General features: G+C 36.8%; 4 protein-coding genes across 11 annotated transcripts; 2 read left to right on the top strand and 2 right to left on the bottom strand.

Annotated features, from left to right (window-relative positions):
* Window positions 1–83: 83 nt before the first annotated feature.
* On the top strand, window positions 84–3,475 carry LOC124178637 (uncharacterized protein F58A4.6). Of its 3 annotated transcripts, XM_046562137.1 has the most exons (4): window positions 84–315; window positions 350–387; window positions 1,240–1,354; window positions 1,606–3,475. In XM_046562137.1, the coding sequence occupies exons 2-4, from the start codon at window positions 368–370 to the stop codon at window positions 1,867–1,869; spliced, it is 399 nt and encodes a 132-aa protein (XP_046418093.1). In that variant the 5' UTR covers window positions 84–315; window positions 350–367; the 3' UTR covers window positions 1,870–3,475. The 3 variants fall into 3 exon arrangements, with proteins under 3 accessions (XP_046418093.1, XP_046418092.1, XP_046418094.1); XM_046562136.1 differs by lacking the exons at window positions 84–315; window positions 350–387 and adding an exon at window positions 394–1,170; XM_046562138.1 differs by lacking the exons at window positions 84–315; window positions 350–387 and adding an exon at window positions 846–967.
* LOC124178634 (bleomycin hydrolase) lies at window positions 2,169–7,698 on the bottom strand. Of its 3 annotated transcripts, none has more exons than XM_046562129.1 (4): window positions 7,551–7,698; window positions 5,406–5,719; window positions 4,426–5,253; window positions 2,169–3,884 (listed from the first exon to the last, which is right to left on the bottom strand). In XM_046562129.1, exons 1-4 carry the CDS (start codon window positions 7,558–7,560, stop codon window positions 3,669–3,671), a joined length of 1,368 nt encoding a protein of 455 aa, XP_046418085.1. In that variant the 5' UTR covers window positions 7,561–7,698; the 3' UTR covers window positions 2,169–3,668. The 3 variants fall into 3 exon arrangements, with proteins under 3 accessions (XP_046418085.1, XP_046418084.1, XP_046418086.1); XM_046562128.1 differs by having other exon boundaries at window positions 5,406–5,722; window positions 7,551–7,673; XM_046562130.1 differs by lacking the exon at window positions 7,551–7,698 and adding an exon at window positions 6,858–7,053.
* Window positions 7,699–8,823: 1,125 nt separating this feature from the next.
* On the bottom strand, window positions 8,824–11,031 carry LOC124178636 (polymerase delta-interacting protein 2). 4 transcript variants are annotated; one of them, XM_046562131.1, is made up of 6 exons: window positions 10,790–11,030; window positions 10,392–10,547; window positions 10,036–10,135; window positions 9,609–9,950; window positions 9,132–9,337; window positions 8,824–8,968 (listed from the first exon to the last, which is right to left on the bottom strand). In XM_046562131.1, the coding sequence occupies exons 1-6, from the start codon at window positions 10,897–10,899 to the stop codon at window positions 8,857–8,859; spliced, it is 1,026 nt and encodes a 341-aa protein (XP_046418087.1). In that variant the 5' UTR covers window positions 10,900–11,030; the 3' UTR covers window positions 8,824–8,856. The 4 variants fall into 4 exon arrangements, with proteins under 4 accessions (XP_046418087.1, XP_046418088.1, XP_046418089.1 ...); XM_046562132.1 differs by having other exon boundaries at window positions 10,802–11,030; XM_046562133.1 differs by lacking the exon at window positions 10,392–10,547 and having other exon boundaries at window positions 10,790–11,031.
* Window positions 11,032–11,633: 602 nt separating this feature from the next.
* On the top strand, window positions 11,634–15,489 carry LOC124178505 (solute carrier family 35 member G1). Its single transcript, XM_046561916.1, has 2 exons — window positions 11,634–11,869; window positions 13,079–15,489. Exon 2 carries the CDS (start codon window positions 13,081–13,083, stop codon window positions 14,125–14,127), a length of 1,047 nt encoding a protein of 348 aa, XP_046417872.1. The 5' UTR covers window positions 11,634–11,869; window positions 13,079–13,080; the 3' UTR covers window positions 14,128–15,489.
* Window positions 15,490–15,997: the final 508 nt, after the last annotated feature.

The following is a 15,997-nucleotide window of genomic DNA, read 5'->3' as shown; positions in this document are numbered from 1 at the left end:
GAATTGTACGCCGGGCGGCCGGGTCTGGAGTCCGATAATTTTATTATTCTCATTTCCGATTTAGACGGCGTACTATTCATAGTTTTGTGTTATAACGTTCGCGAAATACAGATTTCAATTGTCCCACGTTGCTCCGATTAATCCCTCGAACCGAACCGTTTGCCGAGCGTCTCCCATTGGCTGATACCGGAGGCGTGTCGCCTTCGGCGGCCTCCGATTGGCTCCCCCCCCCTTTTTATAGTTCTGTCACGCGCCATTCGGCCGCGTGTCGCCTCGCTTCGCGACTTCGGCTCTTAGATATATGCTCTAAGCTTCGGCTTCGACATGCCTTCGATTTCGGTTTTTGCCGTCGCCTGCGGCAAATGCAATGACCATTGGCGATACTAGGTACGGTTTGCCGTGTCATTCATATCTGTCGATTCGCATCGGTATCTCATTAACGAATTATTCGTCTGCTCGGACTTTTCTCTACGTTACGATGTGAATGTTTTTCGGGACACTAGTTCCGTACACGAACCCCACGAACCCTACATAACCTGTCATTCCATTCTTTATTGTTCGTGGAATATAAATCACGTCCGAAAATCTAACGTAACTAGTGTCGGTTTGGTTTTGTTTGACATTACCAATAATCGTCACCTTACATCTCAAATCACTATTGAGGCGGTTATTTTTTCTTCACTCTTTACATTCCACTTGGTACTTAACCTGCAATACTTGCTGCTCAATACATTCGTTCCGAATATAAAAAAAAAAAAAAACTTCAACTCCTGCGTACTTGACGATAAATTATTTCAATCGTACTAATTTTATAGGCCAGTGTTTGAAAATGGAAATTTCGGAAATTCGTATAATTGTTTATGCGAATAATAATATTTTTGACAATTTAATCGTTGCTCCGAGTCATATTAGCAGTTGTAGCAAAGATTATGCAAGGCCAGACAGCGCAAAGAACGAATTGAAATATGTATGTTTTAAACTGAATCGACGTGGTTTAAATTCATATCTAGTATCAAAGTATGCTTACACAATGAAAAGATCAAGTTATTATCGTCAATCGTCACTGAATATGTGGCGAGAATACTACAAATCTAAAGTACATGAAAATTCACTCTTCGTTATTTATATTAAACTACGGATGCCTAAAGTACAATATCTTGACTACAAATGGCAAGTATTTGCAAATGCCTCCTAATAAATTTACAACGAGTTTAACCATAGTAATTGAATTAAATTTAGGAATGAAAGAATTACCCAAATGGCCTTGGAACGAAGAGAACTTGACCATGCTATGTCCTGGTTGTCGACTCTTGGAGGAGGATTTTCTGCACTAGGAGAAACATTTGAACATTGTGTAAGATGAAGTTAGATTTTAATGTATGATGATGGGCGAGGCCTGTGCAAGGATTCACCTTAAATCTACCACAATCCATAAATATTACATCGAAAACTTAAAATTTTGTAAATTTTCAAAATTTTGTATCAGCAAATTAGATTGTATGTATGTACATATGTCCTTGGCATAAGAGAGTCAGACCCAATTTTTTGTACTAATTTGATGTTTCTTATTTACCACCTATATTTGATATTATATACAATTTTCAGGCTGAGATGGCTGGAAAAATATCTGTTAGGCAACTGCAGTTGGCGCTGCGTTTAGGAGATGCGCTATTAGTAGCCAGATGCAAATTGTGGGCTGCATTGAGTTTGTTGCAACGTGGATATCTCAGGGTTTCAAAGAACATAGTTCGAGAAACTTATCGATTGAGTATAGATAAAAAAGACATACGTTTACAAAACATGTGCAAAGGAGTCTGGGCGAAACTTCAATATACTTATAAAGTTAAACGACAATTAAGAAAACCTTAGCACACGTTGGTAGATGTTGGACTTTGGTTCCAACCATTAACTTTGTATATTTGTAAATAAACTACTCATGAAAAATAACAGGCAGATTTTAATTATCATTTCAGTCAGTTTTTCAATTATCCTTGTGAGCTCTGATACTGAAAAAGTTGGATGAACCCATAATTTGCAAGTCGGAAATCAAGTCGCGTATTTTTTTCATTTCATCATCGTTACCATACAGAGATCTGAAATGAGTAGATATTCAGTCATATTTTTGGGATACCTACTTAAAATTGTTTCTGTACTTTTCATTCAAGATATTATATGACTGATGGAGAGTTTATTGGGGGAAAAAATAATTTTACAAACTGATTCATTATAATTAATAAACACAACACAACACTTATTGTTAGATGATGTATGTACATAAGGTTTGGTAGATTTTTTTATTCGTTCTTATTATTAAATTACTAACTTGTGTCTGTCTTTTAGAAATCCTATAATTCCCCAATTGACAATTACTGCTGAAATTCGAATCGTACATTAAATTTCGGAAATCATATTTTGCTGTGTAGTTCTGATTCTAATGTAGGTTAATTTTCTTATAAAAGAAAAAGATTTATAATGTTCCTTCATCTATTTGAAATATTCTTGTTATAGCGTAAATAATGTTTTATCATAGTACATATTATATTATTTGGTTCGTGCCAGTGTATTTGAATTTTTGTTCAGTTTCACCTAATCCCATGTTGCATACACATAAAATATAGTAGCGCAAGAAAGGTTTAATTGATTTGACAAATATCTGTCCACGAATTCATCAACATAATCCATCAATTGGTCAAACAGAAACAATGTAGTTATGATTAGATGTGATTATTTTTGGTAATTTTGTGTGCAATCGGTCGCGGTTTCAATATTGGGCATACTTTGACAATCTATCTTTGGTCAATGACTAGCAACATGACTTCACTTAACAAGCCTAGCTACTCACCAAAGGTGTACACAAATGGCTACGTATATTTGTTTCATATTTTATACATGTTTTCTTAAATCTCTAAGAACAAACGGTGAGCAATTGTTATAAAAAATTGACTTGCTGAGACATTACTCTTGATGACACCATCACGTGCAGTTCATTTATGCACTTATCAAGGGACATAAAGACTTGGACCAGCAGAAAATTCGATTCATGTTCCACATGAATAGAGCAGAAGGTAGGAGGCAGTAAAATCTGATCTCTTAGAAAATTATTTGCACCTTTCATGAAATGTGAGCGTCTAAATTATAAAGTACGTCTAGATTTTTTCAAGTTGATATTTTTGCCACCTATTGTCTAGTACTGTTACGCAATTTAAATATAAAAAGTATTTGCCAGGGTTTATTTACGCTTTTTGATCACTCCAGATTTGTAATCAAACGTGAAATTTTTTGCTAGTAAAGGAGTGTCTGTCCCTCATGCAGGGATGGAGTCGATGTCAGATTATACATAAAAATTCTGCCCTATCAAGGAGATACTGAAAGAGTAATAGGTGTTCAGTGATTTTAATATGCGAGCGATGAGTTGAAAGCACGTGGTGAAAACACGAGCTAAGTGCTTACAGCATATGCAAGTTTTTACCAATCTTCTGAAAGAGAAAAAGTATTCTTAGGATTAAAATTAGTTTGAAGCTTTACAATATATGTACTATACTGAGATACTGGGATATTATTTTATGTGTGTGAATGTGTGTTGAAATCGACTCCAGAACAGCCCTAATATTGAACTTTATCTCATCTATAAGAATAAATTGTTTCTGGTACTTGTTGAAAAGCGCTTATCATTGTGCAAGAGTCCCCATAGGATCCCATGCCGGTAGAACAGTGGGCTCTTGTTGAAACACAGCCATAACGTCATCGGGCACATATTTTTTATCCACAACTACTTCAAACACAAATTCTGAAAACCAGTCCGCAGATAACACGTGATAACCTTTCTCACCACGTTCATCTCCCCACGAATTTTCAACTCGGAATTTCTTGATCTTTCCGTTTGCCTGAAATAATAATAAACTGATTTACATGACGATCGTGTTTTCAGCAAAGTTGATACAATTATCGACTTTGCAGATATCTTCGAACATAATGACAACGGTGATAGTAACACGTTACAGTTGAAAAATTTGGAACTCATAATAAAAAATAGTATGAGATTGCAGGTAAAGGGATCGAATTGGTTGAAAGGTTGTTGCAGCACAATGTGATACGAAATAATATAAATCAATTTTCTTATAATGACACTATGCAAATAATATGCTTCATCATATGCATAGTGCATATACATTGCAGTTATAAATAAAATTAGGTTTAAAAGCCATCTACATGGTAAACGTTGGCTATTCTGCATAACTCGGAATCATGTTACTATTTCATGTCGCAGTGTACCAGAATAAAAATAACCACTGAGATAAGTGACAATTTTTATCTCCTCGTGGCATGTGTTAAATAAACAGTAAGGAATGAACAAATAGGGAGTGCTTTGGCGAGACCCATTTTAACAACTGACTGCAGAAATTGACGAAACGAATAGAGACTTACATCGGTAGAGACTGCAGTAAATGCCATCGCGTGAGTCATCATAGAATCTCCGTATAGTAATCTGTCCGCCTTGGTTAGACCAATTTGAACATCTGTCCCAAATACTAGTTTGAAATCGTGCGCCTCCAGATCTTGAATGCCTTGTTTCATAGCAAACCGTTTGCTGACCTCACAGCCAAACCATACTGGTTCGTTCTGCTTTATACTTTCGGCGCAGAGGTTCATCAGTAACTCGACAGGTTGATTGTTGTATATTGTTGATCGTCCACCGACAACATTTCCCAAGTAATCAACCGTGTAGAGTTTGCCATATGGATTTGTTGGCCGGGGATCAGTTACTAAGCAGACTTTGTCGTCGACATTGAAGCTTGGCTTGACATATTTTTCATAAAACTCAACCGGTGTTATCGGTCCAATGCAATTGTAATTTTTTGTCTTGTCGTAGTATTCCCACGTAAATTTCTCTGAGGGAATACCTAGACAGATACCAATGATTCTATATATCACTGTCATTTGCTCAATGATCTGACTCTCTAAATCGGCATCTGACGCTCCGCTAGCAATCATGTCTCGCAAAGCTTTTCCAAATTCTCTGAGCTTACTTTTCAGTAGGCTGTTCATACGCATGGTAGACTCACAGCTAAATGATTCTGGAAACAGCTTCTTTGGAACAAGACCGTGTCTGTTTATGAGATTCACAATCATGTCCCATTGACCACCGTCGCATGTTGGGTCGTGTAGAAGCCATGACACTAGCCGGCCATTCACTGATTCTCCTGACCTAGCTGCCTTCACCATGTTGTGTAGGAAGTAATTGCATCGTTCGAGCTGAAATTAAGTTATATTCTTGTATGCATTAACCAACAGCTTTCATCCAATGCTTTCACTACTTTGGTACAACGTTTTTAATGGGAAATGTTTGGATTAAAATTGTTGACCCCATTTTTAAAACAAAACTTAAAACTTTCTGCAAACTGTACCTTATCCCAGAAAAATAAGTATCCCTGACTAAATTCAAATTCCTCCAAGTTGTGCTGTTGCATAAACGGAATTCGCATAACATTCAGAGTGGCAAAAATCCAGCAACGTCCAGAGTTCTTCTGATTTGTAATCGGCTTTCCTTCCAACTCGACTTTGTGGTTGAAGACATGTTGAGCCTCTTCGATGTACTTACGAGACATGCATGCCTCGAGAGGATCGATTTTGGTGCATACGTTTTGAGCCAAAACATTTTTCTCATTCTCGTAAAACTTGTTGCGCAGTTCGTTGATTATGTCCGGAGTGAGAGCCCTTGCTGCTTGAAGAAGATGGTACTTGATTACTTGAGCTCAATAAGATTAAACATGAGATCAACATGTATCTGTTCATAGTTCCAAATCCTCTATTATCATCAAACCCAAAGTCACTTGCTTAAATTGAAAGAACGTGATTATACTTGTAGAAAACTGTTTATCCTATTGCTGTGCATTTCACATAGATGGATATAAGCTGCATCATACTAACTGCAAGCTTGTTATTAAATGCGATTCAAGTTACGAATAATTGTACAGATTGACCAACTGAGCTCGTTTCCAAGGTGTGGCTGGGGAATTTGATTAGTTTAATTTTTTGGTTCGCGATATGGCTTACCAACTAAATATAATTGGAAACATTGTAGAGGTACTCAAGTCAGTTATCGTGATACGCAATTAATTTATAAATATATCAATTTAGTTAATATTAATGCAGGGTGAAATGATACAAGCGTATGTATATTGATATACAAACTGAACAAGTATGTTTAAAGGCGAAGCCACTTTCTCTTATGTATTTTTACTGATCACCACAGCTGCTCTGGCACATTTCTAATAGAAAACCATACTATGAATGTAGGCAGACCTTGATTCATTTCAGTCAATGCATACAAAGAGGTACTGTATTCAGTTACCGATGATTGAGTAGTTTTATAAGGTTTAAATTTGCGATGTTAACTTTGGAAAGCATTTTCAATAAAAATCGTTACTACGCGACTTCGGGATTGCCCCAAATTCAGTGAACTGTAATAAAGTAAAAGCAAAATTGATATTTCGAAAATTTAACTTCATTGCTGACTCAATAGTTGCAAAACAGTGATTCATGTTTAGTGTTTCGCTGTGTCAGCATTCTATTAATTGACTAATATTATGCCGTTTCTTCATTTCTGCAACAGATGGCAATGTATTGGAGTGTTTATGGTCAGAATTGCATACAAAATCGCGCGTTTAAGCCTTTTTTCACATTTGCGATACGTGGACATAAAAATTTAGAGATATATGCGTCAAAGTTGAGGTCGACCAGGGCACTCCCTTGCGCTTGCCCTGTTGTTGCGAAAAGAAAATTCTCAATAACAGTATCGAAGGAAAGAGTTTTGTCTTTATAAGCAATGGCAGTAGAGAAAACAAAAGATAGCATACATTTTGATCCATATGTATAAATAAAAAGCGGGCTATATTAGGTGCAACGAAGTAGAAATATTTGGTATAACAGAGTAAACGAATCGTCAAGAGTATCGCGGGTACATCCAACGATAAGTCGAATAATATTATGAATTTGAGGAATGACATCAGCAAGATAGGAGCGTGTCCTCTGCGTCGAAAGTTCGGGCAGCTGTCAAAACACTTTGTTCCCACCCCGCCCCGACCCGTCCGCCTCAATTCTTCCCTCATACCGCCCGATTGGTCAAACTGACAGCTCTCCAGCTGAGCCCAGAGTTGACCTATTTAGCTACGTCATATACTAACCTCTATTAAAATTGCATTTACAACGTTTGATGAGATACGAGTCGCAAATAAACGTCTGGGTCTGTTTCAAAGTATTTTATGGTGTTCAATTGAGATTTTTTCACGGGGAATTTCATAGAACATTGCCTGTAAAATGACTCAGCAAAAAAAAAAAAAAAAAACCACCCACTCGTGTTGTCGCCTCTTACAGTATAGCGATATGAAATCCCTCGTAACTACAAGTACCGCTATTGTTACAAGAAGTTTGAATACAAATGCAGTTTGTATCAGATTGTTGGCTAAATGAATTTAGTGGAAAAACTGTACGCGTACGAAAGTATCTAGGTTAAATAATATATTTTCGAGTTGAGGTAGAGGTTTACTTACAGGCAACCATCGTTCAGCAATTATGAGTTGATTTCTTCGACGCCCGAGAAACAGTGGCAGCTAAAACGAAACGCGCCGGAGTATCGTATAGTCCAGCTGATTGTTGAAAGGCGATGGCGACGCGGCGCGAGATGAGACTACCGCCTCTGGTGACCGGGCGAGGAACTAGATCGAGATTCTATCGATGGTTTCGCCGAGTTGAGGTAAAGTATCATATCAGTGTAAAGTATGCGTGGCCTTTGACCTCATTCTTTGGTCGGAATAAATTTTAATGATTTCTACTACTGGTATTAACAGAGATTGCAGAGGAAAGCGAAAATTATAAATCTAAATCATTGTAATCGTCTATTCTAGGATATATATACCTATGTAGAGACCTTGGTTTCAGAAGGAACGCGACTGTCACACGACGCGCAAATTTCAAACGTACAGATTTAATGTACTACGAAAATGTACTAATTACACTCATCATTGACTGATGGTACAGTACAGGTAGCAGGATGTCTCAGGATATTGCTCCATATGCTACCAATGTATTTCTCATGAAAATCTGTGAATTACAACAGTTTGCAATTGGCCAATCCGGTAGTATTTGAGCGCTAGAACCAATTCAGAACAGCTCCCGAGCGTATGACGATCCGCCAGTTGAGTTCTGAGTCATCGGATGCTACCGGATTGGTCAATTTCAAACGGCTGTGATGCGCAGACAACAAATTAGACATAAAAAGTAGAAAAAGTTTCAGTCGAAACTGCGTCACCCTAATATAATCTTTCATCAACTTCAGTTGACTGATGAGGTTGAAATCCTTTCATAATGAACGATGATAGGTAATTTGTATACATTTAATCCAGATCAATGACTCAAGTCTTATTAATTTTATTGAGATACCAGTACTGATGACATGTTACAATTGTTATGCCACTAAAAATGAGATTTAAAAAATTTAGTTTTTACGAATATTGTTGTATTCATACTGAATTGTTAGACAGTGTGTCGTATTGGTGGGTATTGTGGACAAAATTTTGTGATGCATGATTTGAGTTATGAGCTTCGTGTTAGTTTTTTCTCAATCTTCAATCACTGGTTAAGAATAAAGAATATTGATTCATTTTTCATCTCTTAAATACAATAATATATACAAATAATATTCACAGGGGGGTGTGATTCACAGAACTTCAATTAACTACCCAATATGGGAGCCATTATGCGGAATTTGTCATGCTCTAAGCAGCAAACATCAACATTTATTTTCGAGTTCGATTTTTTTCTTAAAGTCATATACCTAGTATGGGTAACCGTTGTTGCTTACGAGTCAGCATTCGGAGTTGGTGGTTCTTCACTCTTAGATTCTAAAGAGAACGGAGGTATTCGGCAATCAAACGCGTAACCGTCTTCCCGTTCCATTCTAAACGTACCCCTAAATTGGAATATCGAAAAAATTACGACCTTAGGTTCGAAAAATGTGGGAAATAAAATGTCATAGAAAATTTTTCGATAGTATGAAAGTATAGAATATCATTCAGACATACTTGCAACGGTCAGGAATAAGATACATATATTCACACGTGTCGTCGACTTACCACATGTGGCCACTGGGAGCCTGCAAACTAACATGACTGCTGTACTGGAAAGCTGGTAAGGTTTTTGACAAGACCGGTTCTTGACCCACAACTCCTCTCCCTCTCACAGTTTCTAGAGTTCCTGACAAACTGAATATTCTCCAATGTCGTTCTCGAAGTTGCACGCTCATGTCCCCCAAATTTTCCAAGCGAATACAATATCGCCACTGAATCAACCAGAGTAAGCATTTTGTTGCATGATAAATACGATCATTCAATTTTTATTTCAAAAATTTTCTTACTTGGTCTGATTATCAAAGTTCAGTATCTCAGTACAGCTGAGACGGAAGTAAAAATGGATCCTATGACTATGGAACCAGATAAAATTCTACTGAGTTTGTCAAACTTTTTTTTGATGCTTTGGGATCTTTTTCTATCTACGGTAATCAACTGCAGCTATCGAACTTTCCAATTTTTACAGTATTAGTTATCACTTACCCAATATACAGCGGTTGTTTGGCTCTCTCTGCATCCCATATAAAAGGGTATTACTGTGACTCTGATATTTTCTGTGGTCTCTTTGTGAACGTCGGATAACTCTAACCAGGGATGATTCTTCTTCTGCCATGCCCTTAGTGTCTCCTGTGCTATAAATGGAGGGTCTCTATCTTGGTGGTAGACTAAAAATTTGTCAAACAACTCGTGCTGCAATGCTGCTTTCTCGTTTGTAGAGTATGGCAATATATCTTCATGGGCAACATAGTCCAACCCAGGAATTGCGTACAGACTACGACTACTTTCGTGATTTCCCAAAAATGTGACCGCCTCTGTTTGTGCTCTCTTGGAGAAATAGATTGTGTCACATGTTAGATTATTCAATTTCAAAAGCAGTTTAAAAGAGAAATAATTTGAGTTAGCGACTTACGATGTAAGGACAATCCCTCTGGTCGATTAGGACTTGATAGAAAGTATGCATTCTCCCTTTAACTTCTTTGCTCACACTGGTAAACTTTCCATCATCAGATCTGCAATAAAAGTAAGAAATGAGGCTGAAATTGAGAATTAACGAACCTTCAAAATTAAAGTCAATGTTTTGTATCTCCAAGTAGTTGAATTTGGAAAATAGAACTTCGTTAATGCTGTACGATGGTTTACTAAATTTCAGACAATTCTGAAGTTGTGAAATAACAAGTTGTTCTGAAAATGCATCATTATGATAATGTTTGAACTGCAATTGCATAATATGATTTTCTTAACAACGGAAACAGGGATTGTCGTTACCCTTCTTTCTTGCTAGGCACATCCCTGTCGTAAACTCGCGCGAGCCAAGGAAACAAAACTACACCACGGTACCCGAATACTCGATGAAAAATGAGTTGTCCCGTTTCATATTTCCCTTGCAGTTTAGGTGTTTCTAATTTTCCAACCTCCGAGAGCCTGAAACGAATTGAAAATATTTCAGCACAAGGTTAGCTACTGTTCATACATAAACATCGGTGCGTACAGGTCTATTTTAAAAAAATTATAAACGGATCAATGCCGATTTGAGCCGGAAATCATAACGAGCTGCAGCAGATTTTCACGTGGTACCGAATGATTCTGAGTTCATTTTTGGTAAATCGGTAAAGATAACCACAAAATCTATTTTATAGGTTAGGGGATATTTTCATTTACGTAACTCTATTGCGGACCTGATGTATGAGGCATTTGGAAGGACGATAATTTTTGATGATACTTCTAGTAGTGAATTACGAAAATTTCTGCTCAAAATATTATGTACAAACTTCATACTGGACAAAAAATACTCTGATATCGAAAAAAAGCAGAACGCGACCGGAACACTTTCAATTGTTTAGACGATTTAGCACGCGTGAGTGGAAAGTTGCGGGAAATCAGACGACTATTTTTGACAGTTCAAAAGGCAGTCACCCTTGCCGGTTGTCCGAGAGTGATTATGTGATATCTTTTCAAGGTTTTCCACACTGGTGTTCAAACTATTCTCAATTCGGTCGCTCTATAAATCTGTGCTTTGTACTTTGCATTTGGGAAATCCTGGGCTTTCTTACCCGTAAAGGCATTAACATTTTACGTCTGTAGGGATCTGATGATTTATTTCGTGTTGCCAGCCATCAGGCGCAGTGCAACGTACAAAACCAGCGCTCCAGGTAGCGCTATTGGAACAACAAACTTCCTATCAGAGTGTGGTCCACTTTTGTAACGCGGACACATGTCTCCTCCCAAATATTACATCCAGGGCAAAACCTGTAGTTCAGTGGCACGGACTTACAGACAGGTCTGGCCACTCCGGCTGTAAAACCGTGCTCGAAAATGAAGCTGATGTTGTGAATTTTCGCCGCTAGTGCTAGTGAGGGAGAGGCCTACTTAGTACGCACACACCGCCCTCGGAGATTGCAGCGCTCTGGTCTTTGGTGCACAAATCGAAAAACACAGGCTTCAAGACGGAGTGCAAGACGGTCAAGCTGCGTTATATAGGAAGGGGCTTGGAGTTCCCAGACCTGTCTATAAGACCGTGTTCAGTGGCGAAATCAGCGAAAGCTTTAAAAATGGCGTCCAGCAAACAGCATTTTTGGATATTCAGCTGATCGATAGCTCGATATAACCATGCGATGATTAACTTCTTCGCAATATCTCCCTGGGAAAGCGGTGCTAATTTATCGGTGAACAATTCGTATTTTTCAACTTCGTCCGTTCGTAGACTTCGGACATCATCGAATACCTTCTTCTTTTCTTAATAACCGGTAAGTTTGGATCAATATTCTATTCGTAGCATTCTATCCCCGTGACGGTTTAATAATATCTATTTTTAGTGTCAATATTTGCAGCGTTTTGTTGCAATGATATCATTCAAACCGTTTGTTTTTCTTAGAGAAAGCGAACATTTGATAATTACTTACTAGGTTATCTCATTCAACTTTGCTGTCAGCAAAGTAAGGTAGTTTCATTCGGTTTGTGTTCTTCCATTTAACAAACAACAATAATGTTCGTAATATTGTTGCAATTCGCTATCCAAACTTTCGTGCAATCTTTTGACGAAAAAATTGAGGAAACAAAGGAAAAAAAACCGATAAACATCGTTTAGCAACCGAAATTTGAGTACTACGTGATAATGTTGACATATTTTGAAATGTGCACTCATAGGTGATTGAGAATGTTCAATTTGATACGTACGTGAGTAACGGTGTAGATAAGCAAAGTGAATAAATATAAACCTTGGTGCTTTGGAAGATATTTGTAAATTTATTTTCATAGTTAAAATGTATTTCCGCTCAATGACACAATCTCCGAAAATAGTTAAGATTTTCATTTCTACTTATATGTCAATATTTGCCGTATTCCATAATATTAGGTACAGTATTTTCAAGTGATTTGATAATTCAAGTGATTTTGATCCCGAGTAATGTTATATAAGCTTGTTAGATTGGCTATCCACTATCAACTGTTAATGAATATGCCATCATGAGCACGTAGTCGAGAGTGTACTTCATAATAAAACTTTAATCTATATCATGCTAGATAACATGATTTGTGCAGATCACAGATCCATTCAGAATAAAAGAAAACAATGTGTTATAGATTTTTGCTGTCTCGACACTTTTATAACAACAGTATTTGTTTTATTTTGAAATTTTATCATGAATTTCCTTCATTGTTTGTTGGAAAAAACTTGTGACTAACGGACCCTGTCTAGATAAAAATTTTGAACAGTTTCGATACTATTCAATATTTGATTTCATTTACAGTTTCAATTTATTCAGACTCAGGGAAAATCTTACGGAAAGTTTGCAGCCAGACTTCCCATTTATCAGTTGATTTCGGTTTTGATGTGCTATGAATTTCAGATCATTTTGCTCCCATTTTCCGTTTCAGTCATTGATTGGTGCTCCAATACCTGAAAAATTGGAATTAATTAATTTCGATAACTAAGGGCTGTTTTAACTTTGCAACAGGAATGACTGAACACTTGGAGCTTCAACATTTGGTAGACGGCGACAGCGACTGCGAGACTACGAATCGTCGGAGAAACTTTTCAGTCTCCAGATGCCGGTCTTGTCCATACCTTGGCTTGATGTTGGCGGCGCTGTCGTCGTTATTCTTCTCACTATGCAGCGTGATAGTAAAGGGCCTTGTGGACGTGAATCCAATGGAACTAGCAGCGTTCAGATTTGTAGGTGTGCTGCTACCAGCAATACCTATTGTAATATATAAAGGGGAGCATCCTTTTCCAAAAGGTCGTAGGATAATGTTGCTGCTGAGAAGTTTTGTCGGGACAACGGGACTTATGCTAAGTTTTTATGCTTTTCGACACATGCCTTTAGCAGATGCTTCCGTCATCGTATTTTCTGTTCCAGTATTTGTAGCTATATCTGCCAGAATTTTTTTGAAAGAGCCTTGCGGCATATTTAATGTTATAACAATTTGCCTAACTTTAATTGGCGTTGTCCTGATAACGCGACCTCCGCTAATTTTTGGACACACTGTCGAATCTCTGACGGATAATCACGTAGAAACTGAAAATGCTGAACTTTGGGGCGCTGTCGCCGCCTTTTCAGCCACATTATTTGGCGCGAATGCCTATGTACTGTTGCGCGCATTGAAGGGGCTTCATTTTTCAGTGATTATGACAAACTTTGGCTCATTCGCACTGATTCAAACGATCGTTGTTACTTGGGCAATAGGCGCGCTATGTTTGCCACGCTGCGGGACAGACAGGCTACTAGTGGTTGCATTAGCCTTATTCAGCTTCGGCGGACAAATCTTATTAACCTTAGCTTTACAAATGGAACAGGCAGGGCCTGTAGCGATTGCAAGATCGGCAGACATAGTATTTGCATTCTTCTGGCAGGTGCTATTTTTTAACGAAATACCGAATAGATATTCGGTCGGAGGAGCTATTTTAGTTACGAGTTCTGTCTTGCTCACGGGGTTGAGAAAGTGGGCTCTCTCGTTGCCTGAAACTTCCAACATGAAAAAATCACTCGGCATTCTAGCCGTTTGAAGTTCTATTCATTTAAAATAATCTATACCAAAGTATCGAGGCAAAATGATTTTTGAAAGTAATACAAGTATTATTATATTTTTTGTTCTTTTTCATTTGAAACTAAGGAGGTGTACCAATTTATGATATTGATGATTTGAGTTTCCTTGTATATTCAAATCGTACATATATGACTAATATGCTTTGCTTCTTTTATTAAATTCTCAAAAGCTTACTTACACTGTGATTGGGTCGATATACTTACTATTCTTTAGATTTTCTTGTGCTGTAACTTAATGTAGTATAAAAATAAGTGGTGCATTTTTGACACGTAATTCGAGCAATTTTTTCAAGTACTAATGCTGGGTCGATATATTGACGTAAAAGATTTTTGTCTCAAAAACGTACTACAGCTTCTTCATATGTTACCCAATACGAACTTGAGAAAAAACGAAAAAGAAACAAAAAAAAAAAGAAAACGAACAAATAAGACACAAAGTGATTAGTACACTGACAATGAGAAAAAAGTTGTCGAAGAAGATTGTTTTCTGTCGTCCTGAGCAAACAATTATTTATAGTGACACCTTATTTATTTTTGCGTCAAACAACTTTGTATTCAAGTTTATGATAGAAAAATTTGAGTAATTTTTTAATACTCGTTTAGTCAGAGTATTGAATACGTTGGTTTATTAGTATGATATCCTCAGCAAAGAGATCTATGCCTCATTGTGAAAACGTAGAAAATTTTTTAGTCAATGCGTATTTAATTCTATAAACCAAACTTAAATTACAACGACGAACTTGCTATTTAAATTGAATAATCCAATAATATATTACGTTATATGTGGTTACTAAAATCACACGAATCCAAATTTATCAACTGCAAAGGCCGCTGAGGTATAAACATGTTTGAAGTTACTTTGAATGAATTATCATTATGGTTAATTAACACGAAACACATGTATCGAAAAATCAGAAGAGTATCAAAACGACCAAGATTTTTTTCCAGAGAAATAATATACATTTTGTAAAGCCAGATACCAGTTTGTTGTGGATATGTGTAACATACAATCACTAGCTTTCGAAGTTGGCTTCAAGACTTTATTTTCGATTTTTAACGACACAACTTTCCTTCAAAACAATAAAACGCCTATTTAATTCTGTTCATCTGTTACTCGAATGAAATGTGCGGTATCGCATAATGTAACCCATTGTTCTTGAGTTGACTGAAACTCATGTTCGGCTGATCAAAGAAGGAATTTTTCTTACTAGTTATAGTGCAATATCATAGAAAATGAAAAATTGTTCTGATGTTTACTAAAATCAGTATAAATTTCTTCTATTCAAATAATTATTGATTTCGTCTGACGATTATCACATTAAACCAAATATATCATTTAGCAATTACACAAGTATTTTCGCCAATCACCGTTTATTACCTTTAATAATTTAGCACTTTTGAATGAACATAATCGATGATCGAAGACATAATTTTTTACAGATGAAACTGAGTTGCTTCATTCAACCAAACTTCACGCATAAAGAGTATTAGCTCAATCCGATGAAAAAATATTCATTTCCTCGAAATGCATATAACTGGAAAATGTACATCATCCGAATTGATGCATAAATACTATTGTTTTAACTGAGGGGTGGTAACTTGAATCGCAAAATTATCTGATTTTATCGAATCAAGTCAAAGAAATTATTTTTAGGCTTAATAAATTTTTTTTCTCAGTGCAAGAATGCGCTACAGTCACGTTGGCTGATTTTTGTACGTAAAAATGATGATCAATATTTATAAATTATATTTCGTATGCTTTACTGAATTGATACTATTAGTGATTAACGAATAATAATGCACGAACAATAATGCATATAGATGTGTAAT

Source organism: Neodiprion fabricii, chromosome 3, assembly GCF_021155785.1.
Source record: "Neodiprion fabricii isolate iyNeoFabr1 chromosome 3, iyNeoFabr1.1, whole genome shotgun sequence".
NCBI lineage: Eukaryota > Metazoa > Arthropoda > Insecta > Hymenoptera > Diprionidae > Neodiprion > Neodiprion fabricii.
Note: the sequence above shows the minus strand (reverse complement) of the source record. Positions and strands in the feature narration are given on the sequence as shown.

Excerpts from the sequence above, each read along its gene's own strand:
- LOC124178505 (XM_046561916.1), top strand. The coding sequence starts at position 13,081 with ATGACTGAACACTTGGAGCTTCAACATTTGGTAGACGGCGACAGCGAC.
- LOC124178637 (XM_046562136.1), top strand. The coding sequence starts at position 830 with ATGGAAATTTCGGAAATTCGTATAATTGTTTATGCGAATAATAATATT. Across the intron at positions 1,171-1,239 it reads CAATATCTTGACTACAAATG|GAATGAAAGAATTACCCAAA; the intron begins GCAAGTATTTGC and ends AATTAAATTTAG. Across the intron at positions 1,355-1,605 it reads GAGAAACATTTGAACATTGT|GCTGAGATGGCTGGAAAAAT; the intron begins GTAAGATGAAGT and ends TACAATTTTCAG.
- LOC124178634 (XM_046562128.1), bottom strand. Across the intron at positions 5,254-5,405 it reads ACTTATTTTTCTGGGATAAG|CTCGAACGATGCAATTACTT; the intron begins GTACAGTTTGCA and ends ACTTAATTTCAG. Across the intron at positions 3,885-4,425 it reads TTACTGCAGTCTCTACCGAT|GCAAACGGAAAGATCAAGAA; the intron begins GTAAGTCTCTAT and ends TTATTATTTCAG.
- LOC124178636 (XM_046562131.1), bottom strand. The coding sequence starts at position 10,899 with ATGAAGTTTGTACATAATATTTTGAGCAGAAATTTTCGTAATTCACTA. Across the intron at positions 10,548-10,789 it reads TACATCAGGTCCGCAATAGA|GCTCTCGGAGGTTGGAAAAT; the intron begins GTTACGTAAATG and ends AATTCGTTTCAG. Across the intron at positions 9,951-10,035 it reads AGAGGGATTGTCCTTACATC|AGAGCACAAACAGAGGCGGT; the intron begins GTAAGTCGCTAA and ends TATTTCTCCAAG.